This window comes from Thunnus thynnus, chromosome 8 (assembly GCF_963924715.1).
Source record: "Thunnus thynnus chromosome 8, fThuThy2.1, whole genome shotgun sequence".
Lineage (NCBI taxonomy): Eukaryota > Metazoa > Chordata > Actinopteri > Scombriformes > Scombridae > Thunnus > Thunnus thynnus.
This window is the reverse complement of record NC_089524.1, coordinates 17,906,182-17,925,284: the sequence shown is the minus strand read 5'-3', so window position 1 is coordinate 17,925,284 and position 19,103 is coordinate 17,906,182. Positions and strand designations below refer to the sequence as shown.

Below are 19,103 nucleotides of genomic sequence, written 5' to 3'. Positions count from 1 at the left end.
ATAAAATCAAACATTTCCCCACCAGAATGTCATTCTTGGAAGTGTAAAGAAAGGTTTGAAACAGCATTTAGATATCCATGTTGGAAAACAACATTTATAGACAAATTAGACTAAATAAATAAATAATCACAATGTTATGTTGGTCACCAAACACGTGAATATCATAATCGGCAATTACGTGGACCCATTTCGATCCTGTCGGTGACCCTCTGGTGGCCCTCGGGCCTTAGATTGGGAACCTGCGCGCCGCCTGAAACTCATTTCCTGATTGGCTGACTGGAAGCTGCGTGGTTTCACAGAAAACACGGCTCATGGTATCCAAGTCCGCTGTACGTCCCGTTAACACTTTAAAACTACTCTTGTTTAATTGGTGTTTCCACGTGCCCAATCAATCATGGAATTATTGGTTCGATATCTGGAACGGAGCAATTCAATCAGGTAAGGTTTATTTTTAAGTGACAGCTGCTCAGAACTAGATTAGAGACATGTTTCCCACATTTTAAAAACTTGTTGAAGTGTGAACTACTTTAACAAATGATGGTTTCTTTTTAGTATTAACTAGATGTAAAAATGTGAAAACTGGATATTCAGTCGCAAAGTTTAGGCTGCCTTCAGCTTAATCATTAAAACAACATGCAGCCAAGTCATTTATCAGTTAGAGAAACGTCATGACAGGACCACACATGTATTACACACAACACATTGAGCCAAAAATAGTTTAAAAAATGTGTAATTGGGCTAAAAAGACCTAAAAGCTCATTTCCAGCAACAGTAAAATGTCAGTGAGAGACTGTGGGCGGCTCACTATTTGGAAAATACTGAAAGTGCACTCTAACCTTGTACTTAAACCAGGCAGCACCATGAATGCAGGCAGTGTCCTCATTCAGTACATGCAGTTCTTCCTGTAAAAGGAAAAAAAAAACCACTACTATTGCTCAAGTAAATTTCTTGCATTTTCACTTCTGTATTTTCACTCTTAGCACGTTTATTTCAGTCTGACATTTCACCCATGAGGCGGGCAACACACCAGAAACTAAATATGCCTGTTTTTACTGAGGAGTCCACATTACCTGGCACATTTTGAGTTTTTTTTGTTTTTTGTATCTCAGCCAGAATTTTGTGTAATGTTTGTTTCAGCTCAACTATGACTCAAGACGCCGTTAAAGAGGAGAAGCTGAGGGACGACCTGAAGTACTACTTCATGAGCCCGTGTGAGAAGTACAGAGCCCGACGACACGTACCCTGGAAACTGGGGGTGCAGATCCTGAAAATTGTCATGATCACCACACAAGTATGTACCAAGGGCTTAACATAAAATGTTTCTAGGTGTTTATTTGAAATTGTAATCCGTCCAAGATCTGCAGCCACGAGCAGTAAATGTCTATGAATTTGTTTTGATATTTGTGGACACTTTTTTTTTTTTTTTATCACAGTACACTCTGAAACGCAGGGTCCTCCTACATAATCTGAGTGTTGTCTGTTTTTTTTTTTTTTCCCAAATGGTAGATGATGACATAACTGAAACTCACCTGTATATCTGAGCTTTGACCTTTTGCTGTCAGTGTTTGCATTTACAGTTATTTCCTCTTAAGTTGCACTAAAAAATCCTTTTGTCCCTTTTGTCAGTGGTGGAAAGACTACTACAAAGTCATACTCTAAAGTGCAATTACTTCATTTATATTTTACTTCAGAAAAAAAAACTTGCTTGAAATGTTACTACATAGGAAGTTCATTGCTGATTATGATCTTTGAAATGATGCAGGAAGGACAAAGTCAGTGTGTTGTAAGTGGAGAAATTACAAAATGAACTGATAACATAATGTCAGATACAGATTTCTACTCTTGTGACTGAGATTTATTCAGTAAAACCTGGATTGAAAAATATTCAGTATAAACACTAAATCCAGCAACAGGAATAAAAGTGATAATTTACTTCCACCTAGTAACTCATTACTATTAACAACTATTTTCATTGATTATTTTCTCAATTAATCGGTTAGTTGTTCGGTCTAAAAAATGTCAGGAAATGGTGACACATGTTGATCATTGTTTAAAAAAACCCAAGATGACTTCCTCAAATGTCTTGTTTTGTTCCGACCAACAGTCCACAACCCAAAGATATTGAGTTTACCATCACAGAAGACTATAAATAAACTGGAAAATACTCACATTTGAGAAGCTGGAATCAGATAATTTGGACACTGTTTTCTTTCCAAATGATTCATCTATTATCAAAATAGAAATTTAATAGTTAACTTATTGACTAATCGTTGCAGCTCTACTTCCACCTATGACTATTACTGCAACCCAAATGCTCTCCTCTTCCTCTTGTTCCCTCTGTAGCTCATCTTGTTCGGTCTCAACAACCAGCTGGTGGTGTCCTATAAGGAGGAGAACACCATGGCCTTCAAAAATCTGTTCCTGAAGGGCTACAGCGGGGTGGATGAGGATGACTACTGTATTGCTGTCTACACGCAGCAAGATGTCTACGACAGTCTGTTTTATGTCCTGGATCAGGCAAGTCGAACCTCTTCTATCTCACACACACACACACACACATTAATTTCTTGCTTTAGCTGTAAAAATATAAAAATGAGTGGTTGTTAATATTCTTAAGTGTTTGAACTGCAAGGCTGCAGGCTTGAATGTGCTTGAATTGAATTTTCATGTTTGTTTTTTTTAATGTTGATGAGTTTTATACTCGTTATGCAATGAAAAAAATGAATGTAAATCCAGCACTTTCCAAATTGTAAGAATTGAAGAGAATTTAGATGCTACACATAAAAGCTAAAAGCTATATTGTTTGTGGTGTATATAAGAATTTACTTGGAAGATAAATGAGTCGTTTTTAAAAGATTTCATTCAACAAGGGGAACCAGTTCCAGGAATCACCCTGTAACAGTGTGTTTTACCTGAGACCTCTGATATCTACAGTACAGCCAGTTGGGCCGGCTCTCTGTGGGTCCCATCAGTTACGCCAAGGATGAAGACGGCGGCCTGCTTCCTGTCGTCATCTGCAAGGAGCTCTACAGGAGAGGCAGTGTGGAGCCCTCAGACGAGGCCTTTGACATAGACGCCCAGGTGGAGACAGGTGAAAGGGAACATTTATATCTTTTTAAAAAAAAAAGATGACGTAACCATTAAACCACTGATAACATTTCAACCACTCTTTATTATTTTTCTGCTCTCAAAATTTCTGTTAATTTTAGATTCTGTGGCACATTTATCACAGCACATAATGACTTACAAGCCTGATCTTCTGTGTGTGTTTATAAAGTAACATAAATTGGATGTATGAAACAGCCATGAAATTCAGATTGTTTTTAGATTTAAAAGGTTTTACAATCATTGGTAGAACCTGAATTAATTTTATAATTAAATCATAACAACAACATTACAGGCAACCAGTAGGAACAAAAATCAAAACTTTCCTGAAAAAGATATATTTTCTGTTTCTCATTGTACGATTGTGGAAATGTAAGTGTGTGTCTGTATTTTACTGTGTAGCAGAAGTACATCAAACCATTGTATTTAAAAAGTACACATGTTAAAACAAGGGCTCAAGGAGCAATAGAAGATCGCAGTGATTGTTTATTTTCTCACTCTGTTCATCGCCTCTCTCTCAGTTTGTATGCCACATGATCCATTGACTGCAGACAAATGGAAAATCCAGAATTCATCCTTTTTTGATCTGGACTTTTACAGGTATACAACCAATACAGTGCAGCCACTGCTAACATATAATACTTGCTTTTCCTTATGTGCATTAAAATCAACTTTTTTAAATCACCTTTTCACACTTTCTTGTTCAGGCTTGTTGACATCAAAATAACCTTCCAGCTGAAGGGGATCAACCTACAGACAGTGCGCTCACGGGAGTTACCTGACTGCTACTCTTTCTATATTACGGTACGGTTCAGTCATATTTTCCGTCATTAAGAGATGTACTGTAGACAGTTTAAAGTGACTGCTAACAATTTCAGTACATGATATTTGTTGTACTATTGTTGAAACACATTGTTCACAACATTTTCAAGACTATTTGTCTTGTTTCTTCTTAATCAATTTTTACTAACATGCTTTCCTTTTCTTTGCTCTTGTCTCTAGGTAACATTTGACAACCAGTGTCACAGTGGAAAAGTGAAAATATTCCTGGACATAGACTCTCAGAGCAGCGCATGCCAAGACTGGAAGATATCTGGGACCGGTAAGGTTTAATAGAGCAACAGAAGAGTGAAATTTAACAACAAATAATTAAAAACGGGGCATGAAATACACATAACAAGGAGATAAAACATGACAGATCAGCAAATCAGGAGCTGTTTGTACCTTTTTTCCCCCACTTTTCTAGAGTGCAGTTGTAGTATTTACACATTTTTGTAATAAAGTTTTAAGGTTCAAATATTTTTTAATTCTTTATTTGAGATTAATTTTAAGTTTTCAGTGTAATACATGTGCGTCATGTCATTCAATATTGACAACTTTTACACTGTGGTATCAGCTCATTTTACAACTATCTAAACTTTATTTTTATGCATTACCCTGTTCACTATATCCCAAATCCTCTGTTTTATAAATGGCTGAAAGCTAATAAAAACATTTTGAATGGTATTTGTTTCAAAAATGCGAAGCACTTTTACTCCAAACAAAGCTGATAATGCTAAGCTCTAAGGTCTAGAAACTGCTGACTGTTAGTGAGGCGTTTTCCTTCAGACATGTAGTTATCAGTAATGAGTGTATGGGAGTTATGTAAAAGATAAACCCTCTCTCTCTTTCTCTGTCTCTCTCTCACACACACACACACACACACACATACTTTTTCAGCTCAGAAGAACACACACTATCTTCTGGTGTTTGATGCCTTCGTCATTCTGGTTTGCCTTACATCAGCTGTGCTGTGCGCTCGCTCCATCATACTGGCTGTCAGGTTACTACAGGTCAGCTGTTCACACTCTGCTCACTTGCTCAGTATCATACGGTGCATTTTTATCCACCACGTTCTACCCCTTTTTAGTCTTTCCTGATTCTCCCTTTTAGTTTTTTTTTTGGTTTGTTTGTTTTCTCAGTTTTTAAGCCAAATGTCCCAGTAAAGACAAATCATTAAAATTCAAGTTATGACAGAATCTAATATATCATTCCTATCCAATGTAGATATGATTGATTTCTTCTTGAGTTTATTACACACTCTGCATGCACTTTGTTACTCTCATAATAAGGTTGTCTATCCAGAATTAACATTTAGTCGTTTGTTAATCTGACATGTTGTATTACAGCTTTATTTATGGAAGAAACTGAATTTGCATTGGTGTCATTTCAGAGATTCTCCAGATTCCTCCATGAGAACTACAACCGTAAAGTGTGTGAGGACGACCAGAGCGAGTTCCTTAACGGCTGGTATGTGCTGGTCATTGTCAGCGACCTCTTGGCCATAGTTGGATCCGTACTGAAGATGGAAATACAAGCAAAGGTAAAATGAATCATTTACTTCTGTCTAAAAAGAGAAGATTATTGTGTAAGGGCCCGAAACTTGACACCTCCAAATACAAAAGGAAGAAGCAAAAGTGTTCTGTAAAAACTTTAATTTGGTTTCTCTCCCGAGCAGCCGACTGCATGACATCACTTTTGATTTCATGTCCTGTTGTTTATGAAGCAGTTGAGACATAAAACAGCTGGGAACAGCTGTTAAATAGTTCTTCAGTGGCTGCTGGACTTTGGCTTGGACTGACCCAGTGTAGACACCGTAAAGTCCTGTTTGTTTTAGCCCGACTGAGTTCTCAGTCTGTCCTTTTAATAGCCACTATGTTAAGTATTCATCCCAAGTTTGATAGAGACAAAAATAAACTCTCCCCTATATACAACCCCCGCCACGCCTCCCACGCCACCCCACCCCCACCTCCACCTGACTGTGACAAAAGTCACAGTCAGGTGGAGGTGATCTGGTGATCACACTCCTCACTGTGATCTGGAATAACATATTGAATGGTCTAACTGGATTTTGAACTCTTGTACTTTAATTTCTCAAATGATAACAAAATGGACTTAACTGGACATGTCAAGTCAAATCAAACAGGGACAGGGAGCAACAACTTAAAAGAAACCCCAACAAAGGTCCTTGTTTCAAAAATTAGAAAATATTTATGACGGTATTTGATTTGGTATTTGATTGTATGAGGATGCAAGGAAGAAGGTCCTATGACCATCTTCTTCTTTGAAATCTGGTAGTAGAGGGGAAGTGTTTTCATTTAACAGGGCAAACTGTTAGATTTTGAGATTTTGAGTCCAGGGAATCTAAGAGTTAGACTTAGAAACCTTTTAACTGTGTGTTTCAGCTCAGGAACATATAAGCAAAATGTCACATGTTAGTCAATAATTAATAGGATGTCCCTTCGTTGCATTTTCACACTGTACTTTAGGCCCTAATAAAATAATCTACATATCAAATCATATCAAAGTTTATTACAAAGGACATGCATGTTACATCAAAAATCATATCTTTTTATCATCGTCATCATCATCATGATGACTGGGATAATTTTGAGCTCAAATTGAAACAGTTTTTATGGAGGGTTCAGACATGTAGTCATGTGGTGCTTGTCATTTTATGATACTTTTTTTTGGGGGGGGGGCACTTTTTGCCTTTATTGGACAGTCAGTGGCTAAGAGGCCGATAGGAAACAAGGGGATGATAATTTTGATACTTTTATTGTGTCAATGTTTGTGTTTTGTATGTATATGTATTGAGTTTTATGTATTGGACAGTTTGAAAGGCATTTTATTGCTGAGTTTTATTATGTATTTTAAAGGCCCATCTAGGGACAGGTGTTACAGACTAGCTTAGATTATAAATGCTGTGGTATGTGGCATTAATTCATGCTATATACTTGTCCCTATACAAATAAACATTAAATAAATCATAGCTTTTTAAGTTAACTTTTAAAAAATGTAATCTTTTTCTGACTCTGTGTTAACCTGCTTGATGCACCAGAGGCTCGTTATGTGCCACGTACACAACACTAATATAAGTCCTAATAATAATAATAATAATAATAATAATAATAACAATAATATCAAACTGCTGTCTCAGTCCTGTTTGTGATGTCTCTCTCTCTTTATTTCTCCTGTAGAGTCTAACGAGTTATGATGTGTGCAGCATCTTTCTGGGAACATCTACATTAATGGTGTGGGTCGGCGTGATCAGGTATCTGGGTTACTTCCAGAAATACAATGTGAGTCTGCACCTTTCTATATCATTATACTGTTATTAGCCTTTTCCTTGAGCTCAGATTGACTGTCAAGCCAATTCAATGCCAGTTCAATGCCACTGCAAGCGCCCACTTACTGTAGGTCACTGAGGCAATGTTGCATAAATATTTTAACTTTTTACATTTTTTTTTGGAAATCAAAGTGATACAAATTTAAATTTGAGGTATACAATATTTTATGCATGTATGTTTCATGGCTGTCTAGGTGCTGATTTTAACCATGAAAGCAGCCTTCCCCAAAGTCCTGCGATTCTGCTGCTGTGCCGGCATGATCTACCTCGGCTACACCTTCTGCGGCTGGATCGTACTGGGGCCGTACCATGAGAAGGTAACTGGCAAACTGGTCTGAGAAGAGTAGTGACCATGGAGGCCTGACATTTAGAGAAGTGGGTTCATGACTTCCTGAGCTGGCTTTTATCGTCAGAGATGTGGGAAATGAGGGGAACTATCAAGGATCTTTTTTGTAACTTCACAGAACTGCTGAGTTCACAAGAATACAAAAATGTATGTGTGTAAATTTCCAAACCGGCTGAAACAGTATCCTGTGATTAAAACGACAAGCTAAAAGTTTGTATAACTACAATTTTAAAAACTCACGAGTCAGGTGGAATAGACTGAACATTAAGATTTATACTGGTAAATATACAATTTCTCATTACTGTGTACAAAATATTTTCACAAACATCTTAATTAATGTTCATCAAAATGAAATAATCCATGTGTTCTGTACCATTTTAACCTTATATAGAGGTACTAAAACAGGTGATTAATGCTATGATCATTTAGGTTTTCTCACATTTGTCTCACGGTTATTTAGCTTTTGAATCGCCATTTCAGCATTTTGTCCTTTTTAAATTGAGGAAATGGCAAAAATGGCCTTTGTCCTCTCCTCCATGTCCAGGAGCAAGTTCAGGTTATTGGCCTTTTAGTTTTTTTGAAGACACCGTGACTATACAGCCACTAGGTGTCAGTATATGTTTTGTCCATGAAAACTTCAGCTTCAATGAGAGTCCTTAAGGTGACCAGATTTAGAAAATATGTCCACATTCATGCGCATGCATACCCTCACATTACTGTGCTCACAATCTTTTCTCTTTTTTGGAAAGAACCAGATTTTTAGTCATGCAGAGCTCTAGGGACGGCAGTGTTGGCTGGTTGGATGATCCAGACTGAAATATCTCAGCAACTAGTAGATGAACTGCTATAAAATTTTGTATAGCCATCCATAATGCCGAGATGAAGAATCCCCATCATCCTTAGTTGAAGTTTAGTGCTACTTGGCAAATGTTAGCATGTTTACATGCTAAACATAGTTAGCATTTAGCTCAAAGCACCATCACACAGCCACACAGAGCTGTTAACTGGCTGTAGACTCTTAGTCTTATTCAGTTATCTTTTGGTGATTTTGGACAATGCAGTGGTGACAGGAAATGAAGGGAGAAATGAGGGATGACATGCAACACAAAACCCCTGTCAGATTTGTATGGAGCACATTGCGGATCATTACATGGCCAGCATCTTAAACCTCTAGTCCACCATGAAGGATCTTTCTTTGATCTTTTAACCAACCAAAATGGTACAAGTTAACAGCCCTTATTAAGTTCACACACCATAGCAAAAAAAACTGCAAAGGCTGCAGTAAATAACATGCAATTTTAAGCAATAAGAACCAACACAGTAAATGTTTTTGCTCTGAAAACATAATAACTGCAATCGGGGGGACATTTGAGACCACAGCTTCAACTCGGGACAGCTGGTCACCTCAACTGGGTGATCTTTGAAAAGCAAGTGCCATCAGGGAAATATGCGGGTGTGTTTAGCTGTCCTCGCCGTTAAGATAAATTATTTACGGAAGTCCAAGCAGCAGTAGGCGTCTAAACAAGGCAGCGCTCATAGGAGAGACAGATGTAAGATAGACTGAGATCAGCCGCCCCGGGCCAACCGGCGTCCCCCGACCAAATGGAGTTTGTTGATAATCTTAAACAGAAGAGGAGTAACCACTGTAAATAATACTGTGGATTAATTAAAAGTGTGTTTGTCGGGTCTGTTTACCTGAGGGCCACATGCTCATGGTTAATGGACCATAGCTTAAATGATACTTGGGTGTGGACAATCCTAATACCTAATAATGCATTTTTCACAGCTTTTCACTTGTAAATAGCACTCAAACAGTTTGTATTGTAGATGTTGCAGGCTATTAGTTGTCAAATACACTCATGCTTTCATATCCAACTTACAAGAAACCTTCAGTAAGAAAATATTTTTTTTATCAACGGAAATGAGAGTGAATTGGCCTGCATACACACCTACAGTTAAAGGTTTCAATTCCCTGTGTGACCACTGCTGCAGTCAGCTGAGACTTGGTCACGATATTTACATTGCGGCGGCTGGGGTAGTCCCCCTGTAGTGTACTGTCAGCCCTTCCAGGATCCTCTGTGTATTTACTGAAGGAATAAACAGAGGATGTTCTAGGACTTGCCATTCCACACGTCTTCACGCGCCGTGCCCTGGATCCATACTGTCGCAGTGGGATGTTGTTTTTAGATACTATCACAATCTGGAGGAACTTGGCTTCTTTCATAATGTCCGTGTCTGGCTTTCAGGCTCTCTCTTTTAGCCGTCTGTCTCTTTGTTTGCCTTTCAGTCTTTATCGTTCCACCACTATCAGCCATCACGCCTCTGTCAGTCTTCTGCTACTTCTTCTCTTTCTTAGTTAGCTCTGTAAGGATCAACATTTTTGTTTTGTACAAGTACTTTTGAAAAGGAGAAATGATGTTGAATCAAAAGTCAAAGGATGTTTATTGAAAAAATTATCATCATATAAACAAAATATAGTTTTTGCACTGACTTTACATGTTGTTGTCTTGAACACACCTCTTAGTGTTGCATTTTTCATATATTAGTGGACAGATGATTTACTTCGTCCCCTCCCAGTTTTTTTTTAGCTGCAGGTTATGAACTATGGCTCCATCCCCCATCTGAGTGGTTCCCAACTTTTTTGGCTTTTGACCCCTAAAAATTAAGCTATGTCTACCTGTGACCCCTCATCACTGGTTGTAAACATTACTGCTTGCTGGCCAGTTCAACCAGAGTTTTCTTTCTCAACTTGTATTATTTGAAAGCTTTTAAGGGCCCTGAAATTGTAAAGTTAAAGTCAAAGGTTAGAGGAAAAAAAATCAGAACAAATAAATATTTTGTGAGCAAAAATATATTTTTCTGCTTTGCTGTTCTGTTTATCATCTCTTTGAAAACCTTCAGAGGATCCAGACCTACAAGTGAGGAACCACTGCTCTTTCTCACTGATTCACTGCCTCTGTGTTAACTGTTCATTGCATTTATAACTTTCAAATAAGTCCAATCTGTTGTTCATCTTCGATCTCTCCTAGTTTGAGGGTCTGAGTCGCGTGTCGGAGTGCCTGTTCTCCCTGGTGAACGGTGACGACATGTTCACCACCTTCGCCCAGCTGAAGGACAAAAACACTTTGGTGTGGCTCTTCAGCAGGGCTTACCTCTACTCCTTTATCTCCCTGTTCATCTACATGGTGCTGTCACTCTTCATCGCCCTCATCACCGATGCCTATGAGACCATCAAGGTACTTCTGCTTTAGTGGAGTTTGAGTGAAGTGAAAGCTGTGGCACTCTTGTGAACTTTGACCATGATCAGAAAATCAATTATATCAATATTTTCCAGATATTTCTGGGAAGTACTATTATGAAAATATCAGTAACGATAGAACCAAAGATGTCACAATAAACCCACAAATCTGCATATAACTGCTTTAAAGAAATAGAAATGTAGTTGCAGTCTGCTCACAGGCCTCAGTTTCAGCAGGAAAAGCTTGCAAGTTAATTTCGGAAAACTGTTGGACAAATGTCTAAAGCTTTGTGCCATGTGACAAATATGTAGGTACCAAAGTGCTCTTCTAAAACTGTAACATTTGAGAACTGCTGTGGACTTTTCAGATGTTTCTTTCATGTTATGTTCTTTACATAACATTAAGCCTTGGGTGGCCTTCAGGATTTTGGGAGACTGCCACGATGAGGTACATGATAACCTTCAGTGTAACAACTAGAGGTTGTGTATAGAATAAAGCTGACAAAATTTAGGTGCATTAGCCAGAATGTGCCAATTTCTAAGAGAGATTTATGGCAGCTATTTTTAAGTAGCTGTTGAATATCTACCAGAGTGTGCTTGTTCGCTCATTTGCATATTTGTTTGTTTATTTATTTACTACTCATTTTCTCCTTAATGTTTTTTATTTTCACAGAGATTGTTTTCAGTTACTGGGCTAAGAGTCACTTTCATTTACGTTATTTCTGTTTCTTTTCCTACATGTGTAACTATGTCCACATACCTCCTCGAGGGGTCATTGTGGAATAAGTAAAGTCTAAAAGTGCAGAATATAGTTCTGGATTCATTTTCATTATTCAGTGTGGAATTAGTCTTAGTCTCTCTAAAATCTAGTATTTAAAAAAAGCACAGTTGCGTAATTTGAATCATTTTTGCACTTCTTTGTGTTTTTGCTGACAGAACTACCAGAAGGATGGATTCCCGCTGACAGATCTGCACAAGTTCCTCAGAGAGCAGAGTGATTTTGCTGTTGCAGAGGAGAGCAGTCAGACAGACAATCACGTCCGATACTCGATGTTCTGCTGCTGTGAAAGGTAAGGTAGTGATGTTCTGATACTTTAAAATCAATATTTAACCTTTGTTGACATGCCCCGTTGCACACACGTCACATTCACAGTGGGAGAACTGCACTGTGCAAACTTCTCATCAGTGAAACAAAAGATATTATTGTTTAAATGTTTTGCTTGTTTAAGTGTGTTGACTCGGAACAGTTTTCTGTTTATTCTTTTTATCTTCACATTTGGTTTGGGATTCAGATTGACAACCTTCAAGTCACACACTCAGTAGTTTCTTGCTTTAGGGTATCGGTATGTTACACTACAGTATGACATTTGAAGACTATTATCTTTCTTTGACCAGTTTTAAAACTGGGGAAAATGTATCATTATTCTGTGACTTCTCACAAAAAAACAACAAATTTTGAGGACAATTTTTTTTTTTTTTTTTTTTTATAATTTTCCATGATGTTTTTCATAGAAATGTCCTTGTGTTATGGTCAATGAGTCTATGCTAGAAATGCTAGAATGTTTTTTTCTTTTCTTTCATGCTATATGATCGCTGCTGTGTTGTTTTTTTTTTGGGTGGTGCTGCGATGTAAAATGTATCCATCTTTCTCATTATTAGACTTTGAAGGGAAAGATGTGACAGGTTTTTAAAGAGGGTTTTAAAAACCAAATGTGAAGTGTTTGATTCTCTGTTGTGTCAGAGATTAGTCACCAGTACAGAGAAGCAAAAATGAAACTCCTTTATCTGAAAGTATGCCAAAATATTACACTAACATTTCCCTTAATCAGTCCTTCAGTAAGTGCCTACGCAAGTAAATCACGCAAAACACACTGAAATAACATTAGAAATACAGTAACAGTTAGTTTGTATTGCTTACACCTTGTTGCTACAGCAAGATATATGTCCCCTTTCTGCTCATTCCTTTTCTATGAGCCAATCTCTATCATCAGCAGGCAGCAGAGTGGAGCGGAGTTTCCTCCACACTGTGGCTTGGCTTGGTCTTCTGTGGTCTGAGAGCAATGAAATTAGTGGTATGAGCTATGCAGACACACCCAGTGATGGCTGATTACAGAGAAACTGAGGCCGTACGCTGAGAAGAACCCCCACTCCGCCTCCACCCCCAGCCATCACTCCCTCTTGGTGTGTTGCCTCCCAAATAAACAGTTAAGATTCAGCCAGTTGAGCCAAAAAAGTTTTGTTAAAGCACAGAGTTATGTGATTTGAGGGTAATGGACGAAAGTTGGACTCCAGTCATCTTTCATGTGATGTACAATGTGCACAGAGGACTTACCCTTTTATTTCCTCTTTTTTCCATTACTTTCTCACCCTTTGTTTGTAATAAGATGTCTATTTAAGAAATATTATTTCGCAATATGTTGCACTTCTCATGTTTAATTTCACCACGTCTGTTTTGAAGCCACATTACAGAATTTAAGCTGAACTTGGAACTTGTTGAATAGTCATTGGTTCCTCTTTAACTGTCTGTCTACCAATCAGAAATGTTTAAAAGCTCAACCAAAGGCAGCACTTCAACATACTGTGGTTCCTTTTTTTGGCTTTTGGTTCTACTGTCAAACTTAAGATTTCTAAATGTTTTTAATCTTCAATTTCGCTGTATGGGATCAATCACATTTATCATTTATGTTCAGGAAAAGGCTTAACTGTAAACAGGCACCAGGCTTGGTTTGCCAAGCAATCACTATCCCTCCACTTCAAAGATGTGAGACAATTGTATGACTGAATGCAAAAAGATGTTGTTTATTCTAGAAAAAGCAACTACTGTAGTCATTTGTATAGAGTTGCATATTTTCTGCAGCCTCAATGTTTGTACACACTGTAAAAATAATTTTGAATCATGTAATCAGTGGAAAAGAACTGAAATACACCAATCAGCCGCAACATTAAAACCACTGACAGGTGAAATGAATAACAATGGCACCTGTCAAGGGGTGGGCAGCAATTGAGCAGTCAGTTCTTGAAGTTGACGTGTTGGAAGCAGGAAAAATGGGAAAGCGTAAAGATCTGAGGGACTTTGACAAGGGCCAAATTGTAATGGCTAGACGACTGAGTCAGAGCATCTCCAACACGACAGGTCTTGTGGGGTGTTCCTGGTATGCAGTAGTCAGTACCTACCAAAAATGGTCCGAGGAAGGACAACTGCTGAACTGGTGACAGGGTCATTGGTGCCCAGGGCTCACTGATGCGTGTGAGGGGCAAAGGCTAGCCCATCTGGTCCAAACCCACAGAAGAGCTACTGTAAGACAAACTGCTGAAAAAGTGAATGCCGGCTTTGATATACAGGTCTCACAACACACAGTGCATCACAGCTTGCTGCGTCTGGGGCTCCTTAGCTGCAGACCAGTCAGAATGCCCATGCTGACCACTGTCCACTGCCGAAAGCGCCTACACTGGGCACGTGAGCGTCAGGACTGGACTGTGGAGCACTGGAAGAAGGTGGCCTGGTCTAATAAATCACGTTTTCTTTTACATCATGTGGATGCCAGGCATGTGTGCGTGGTTTACCTGGGGAAGAGATGGCACTAGGATGTACTGTGGTAAGAAGGCAAGCCGGCGGAGGCAGTGTGATGCTCTGGGCAATGTTCTGCTGGGAAACTGTGGGTCCTGGTATTCATGTGGATGTTACTTTGACACGTACCACCTCGTACACCATTCATGGCAACAGTATTCCCTGATGGCAGTGGCCTCCTTCAGCAAAATAATGTATCCTGCCACACTACAAAAATTGTTCAGGAATGGTTTGAGGAACATGACAAAGAGTTCAAGGTGTTTCCTTGGCCTCCAAATTCCCAATTCTCGATCTGATCAAAAATCTGTGGAACTTGCTTGAAAGACAAGTCGATCCATAGAGGCCCCACCTCGCAAATTACAGGACTTAAAGGATCTGCTGCTAACGTTTCGGTGCCAGATACCGGAGGACATCTTCAGAGGTCTTGTGGAGTCCATTCATCGACGGGTCAGAGCTGTTTTGGTGGCACAAGGAGGACCTACACAATATTAGGCAGGTGGTTTTAATGTTATGGCTGATGGATGTAATTAACAGTGGAAAATTTCCTTTGCCGTTTTTATAAGTGATGAATGAAATATTGTGCCTCGGATGAGTTTTTCCTTTCAGGGCTCATCATTATTGCTTTGACAGACATTAACACTCTGAATCTGTGGTCTTTCCTGCTTGTTTCACAGCTGTTTTCTATCACCAAGCCATCCGGTATTCCTTCTCTGGGTGTCTTAAGTGTTGAAGGAAGTGCAGTCTCAGTTACAGACATTATATACTAATGTGTCATAGTGCAACATATTGCAAGAGTGGCAATTGTAAGTGGCCTTTTGGAGTTAGCTGACTTTTTCGTCAGTGTTACCCTCGTCAAGTTACACCGATTCTGTAATTGAAGTCATTTGCAGCCTCTATCTTGACCAAATTTCATTTATTTAAGTGTATTTCCCTCACTGTGCTCACAAAAATTAGATCAGCATTCTCAGAAAATATGTTAATGTCTTTTTGGATGAAATTTCATCTGCATACAATTAGCCTCTTCCTACTCTTCTCTCCCTCTACTCCAGTAAGTTCACTTATCTTGCTTCGAAAGCAACTTGAGGTGCAAGAGTCACCATGTGTTATTTGGAACAAATATATTAAGTTTGCTCGTGAAATAATGTATTATGTCTCAGTAGTTGAATGGACAAGTAGGTTAAAGGTTGTAACTGACACTGAAAATGGTATTTAGATCCACACAATGGCACAAATGTTTATCTTAAGCCTTGAATGAATCCACTGCAATTCACATTTGGTATGTGATTAGACAGTATAATAAAGCAGCTCAGCCAAAGAGTGGATATTATGTTTGAGACAGATTTCACAAAGGAAGTGCTGAGCTGTGTGTGAAAGACAGACAAACCTTAACCTAAAGTTGAGGTAGTTTTGCTTTCCAGGAGATTGCCTGCTCTCTGTGAAATGCATTCACATCCTCCATCAGCTGCAACAGCTTGTGAAAACAGACAGTCTGAGACTTCAGTGAGAGTTGAAGAACACAACTACAAACTCAACCCATCAGCAGAATGTGCTGCATATGGCAGATTGTAAAGATGAAAGAAAAAGGTCTAATCGTTCAGAGACTTGATGTAATGAGAACATAATTAGCTGTTTCTCTTGAGAGCGAACAGCCAAACACAAAGCATTCAAGATACGTACAGACAAGGGTATCATTTTCAAAGTGCTTGTTTTGCAAATTTATTCTCAAAATGGGCACTCAGTCACCAGAAATCCAGACGACTTCTGCATCCCTCCTTTATCTCTTTATAAGCTCCTTTGTGGCAGGGCCAAACCTTTGCACAGGTGTAAGTCAGAGAATAACAAGGCGTGTTTGAGCTGGTTTGAAATCTAAGAACTGACTTTGTGGGGCGAAAAGAAAATAAGAAATAATATTCTCTTACCTCAATAACAATTACTAATATTCCTTTTAGCAATATGTCACTCACAACGGTTCCGGTGATTAACCATAGAAGATTGTTGCAAAACTGTTAGAGACGGCTTATTGGACTGAACAAACAGCTGTTAGTGTTTCTGAATCTGTATTCCTGTGTTCACTGTGTCATGTTGGCAATAGTGGAGGACGCATTCAGATGCTGTATTTAAAGGATATGACTGGTGATTTTCTATATTTTTCTTATTGTGAACAAAGCTCATGTGCAGAACCAAACCAACAATGAACTAACTCATCCTACTTAAAAGTGTAAAAGTGTGTGCATTCAAAGTCTGATATACAGGATCTTACCCCTCTGTGCCGTAGACCAACGTTTTTGTCCAAAAAGTATTAAAATCACATCAATGAGCCACAACGTTGCACTGGGTGACATGTTTTTTCGCCCTGAAGATTACAGTCACTTAAGTTTGTTTAAAAAATGGCTCCTAAGACAAATAACAGTGATCATGTTTTCGGTCTCCAGAGAGTAGTTCTTTGTAAGACAGACTCCACTGAGCATTGGCGGGAAGGCGGTTCCGTTTAGAGCTTCACTAGCTTGTTGTGCTTCGTATCAAAATATCTTGACTTTGTCCTGAAGTTCTTTGAGAAATTTACAATATCGTGACTGTAATCTTAGCGGTGAAGAAACATGGTACTCAGTGCAACGGTTTGGCTTAGTGACATGTTTTTAATAGTTTGCGGACAACAATGGGGGTCTACGGCACAGAGGAATACGATATATCAGGCTTTGGATACACACGCAGTACTTGTAAGTAGGATCAATTCATTGTTGGTTTGGCTCTGCACATGTTGACAATAAGAAAAATATAGAAAATCCCCAGCCATAACCTTTAAGTAAAAGGGGCAATAGTGTAGTATAAAAATAGTCTCTTACAAGTAAAGTCATCAATTGAAAACAACACTTAAACAAAAGTATGCATTACTAGCAATATGTACTTAAAGTATCATGAGTAAAAGTACCACAGTAAAACAAATAATGTTGTTTCTAGGCTAATTTTAACTATTTAACATACTGTTGGATAGTTTAATATATGACATTGCCTCATAGTCTATAAGCTCATCATATGTTTTGCCTGTAAAATCTGAATCTGCATAGAAATCAGTAACTAAAGCTGTCAAATAAAATAGTGGAGTAAAAAGTACAAACATTTGCCTCAGAACTCTAGTGGAGTATATAAAGTAGTATGAAATGCATTTACTTAAGTACACATTTGAGCAACTTGTACTTTACTTGAGTAAATGTACTTGTACTTGCATGTTGGATTGATGCCTCAAAACAAAAGAAACGGTCTGTGATGGAGAGTGATTTTCTTGATGCTACTTCAGACCTTTAATATTTATCGACAGAAACCAAGCAATGTGTTAAGAGACAAAATATGCCGTTCTATTGTACAAATATTTTCGGTCGCATCAATTAACCACCCTTATATATAACCTAAAGTAGGAGGCATGCACTGTAATGATGAGACATTGTGTGGCTCATGCTTCTTTTTGAATCATGTCATTACAGACGTCCTGAAAGTGACAACGTGATACTCATCAGCTGACAGACATCTCATCTCCAGATGAAACTGATCTGGGAAGAGGAGGAGGGAGATGCTGGGAACAGAACTTCACATGTCTGATACAGACTTTGAGATCAAAGGACCCACTGGAAAATCCTGGAAAGTGTCAAGTTATTGTTCCAGCAGATAGATTTTGAAGATAGATTTCAAGTGAAGTGCAATATAAAACAACACATGAGTTCCCTCTCTTGGACATGAACCTGAAGCTCAAATGTTGGAACTTGGACCAAAACAAAGAGATTTCACATGTTGTTGAACAGTACATGTTCGAGCTCAGGATATTGTTGAGAAGCGTACCGGGCCTTTTTTGTGGCATACACATGTGTTTCAGTTGCCAAAGAACTGGATTCAATATTTTCTGCATTTGAATGTTTCCGTAAACTCCAGTGTTATGCAACGTCATGCAGTACTAGATGTAATTTATTTGTCAGGTGTTTGTTTGTTTGCATACAGTAAAGCTAATCTATTTATCAGTTGTTGATGTCTCCCCATTTTTGTTGCAAGTGTGCACATTCAGCTTATCATTCAATATTTAATGCAGACAACAAACCACAAATAAGCAATGAAAGCTTTGGATTAGTTGAATAAATTACATGAGTATATCAGCAGGGCAAAGAACTCAGTATACAGTCTTAAGGACATTAAAGTACAATGAATATCTTCTGTGAATATGAAAAATATTAGGTGCTCCAAAAGCTTCATAGATTTCATAACACATCCACAGCAGGGTTGAGATTGAGTAAGAGAGGAGTTTTGCATGACTACGCCAGAGTATGAGTATGAGTCAACTTTATCATTGAATCTACAAGCAGGATAAGATGTTAAAACAAGCTGGAGCATGACCTCTCACATGGTGTGACAACTGTATTTTTTAACTTAAAAAAATCAAAGGCGCATGTTACCCGAACCTTAAACGACATATCAGATCATTTTCAAGCAGTTCCACTGCGAGATGTCGGCTATTCTGTGAGCTACTTCATTGTAATGTCTGTTATCTGTTTAAAATCAAAAAGATCTCTAGACGGATTTGAGCCTGGATGTGTTCAAATGCCTGAGGTAGAGGTTGTTACTAGACACAATATTGCTGACACGTCATTAAGTGCCACGCCACTGAGTGTTTTTCCTATGTGGTCATACTGCTTGT

At 38.5% G+C, this 19,103-nt stretch overlaps 1 protein-coding gene across 1 annotated transcript; it reads left to right on the top strand.

Moving 5' to 3' along the window:
- Positions 1–256: 256 nt before the first annotated feature.
- Positions 257–18,435, top strand: mcoln2 (mucolipin TRP cation channel 2). Its single transcript, XM_067596855.1, has 14 exons — positions 257–438; positions 1,138–1,291; positions 2,344–2,517; positions 2,935–3,091; positions 3,627–3,705; positions 3,813–3,909; positions 4,108–4,207; positions 4,825–4,937; positions 5,318–5,467; positions 7,125–7,226; positions 7,468–7,590; positions 10,649–10,855; positions 11,794–11,927; positions 17,905–18,435. Exons 1-14 carry the CDS (start codon positions 395–397, stop codon positions 17,939–17,941), a joined length of 1,671 nt encoding a protein of 556 aa, XP_067452956.1. The 5' UTR covers positions 257–394; the 3' UTR covers positions 17,942–18,435.
- The last annotated feature ends 668 nt before the right edge of the window (positions 18,436–19,103 follow it).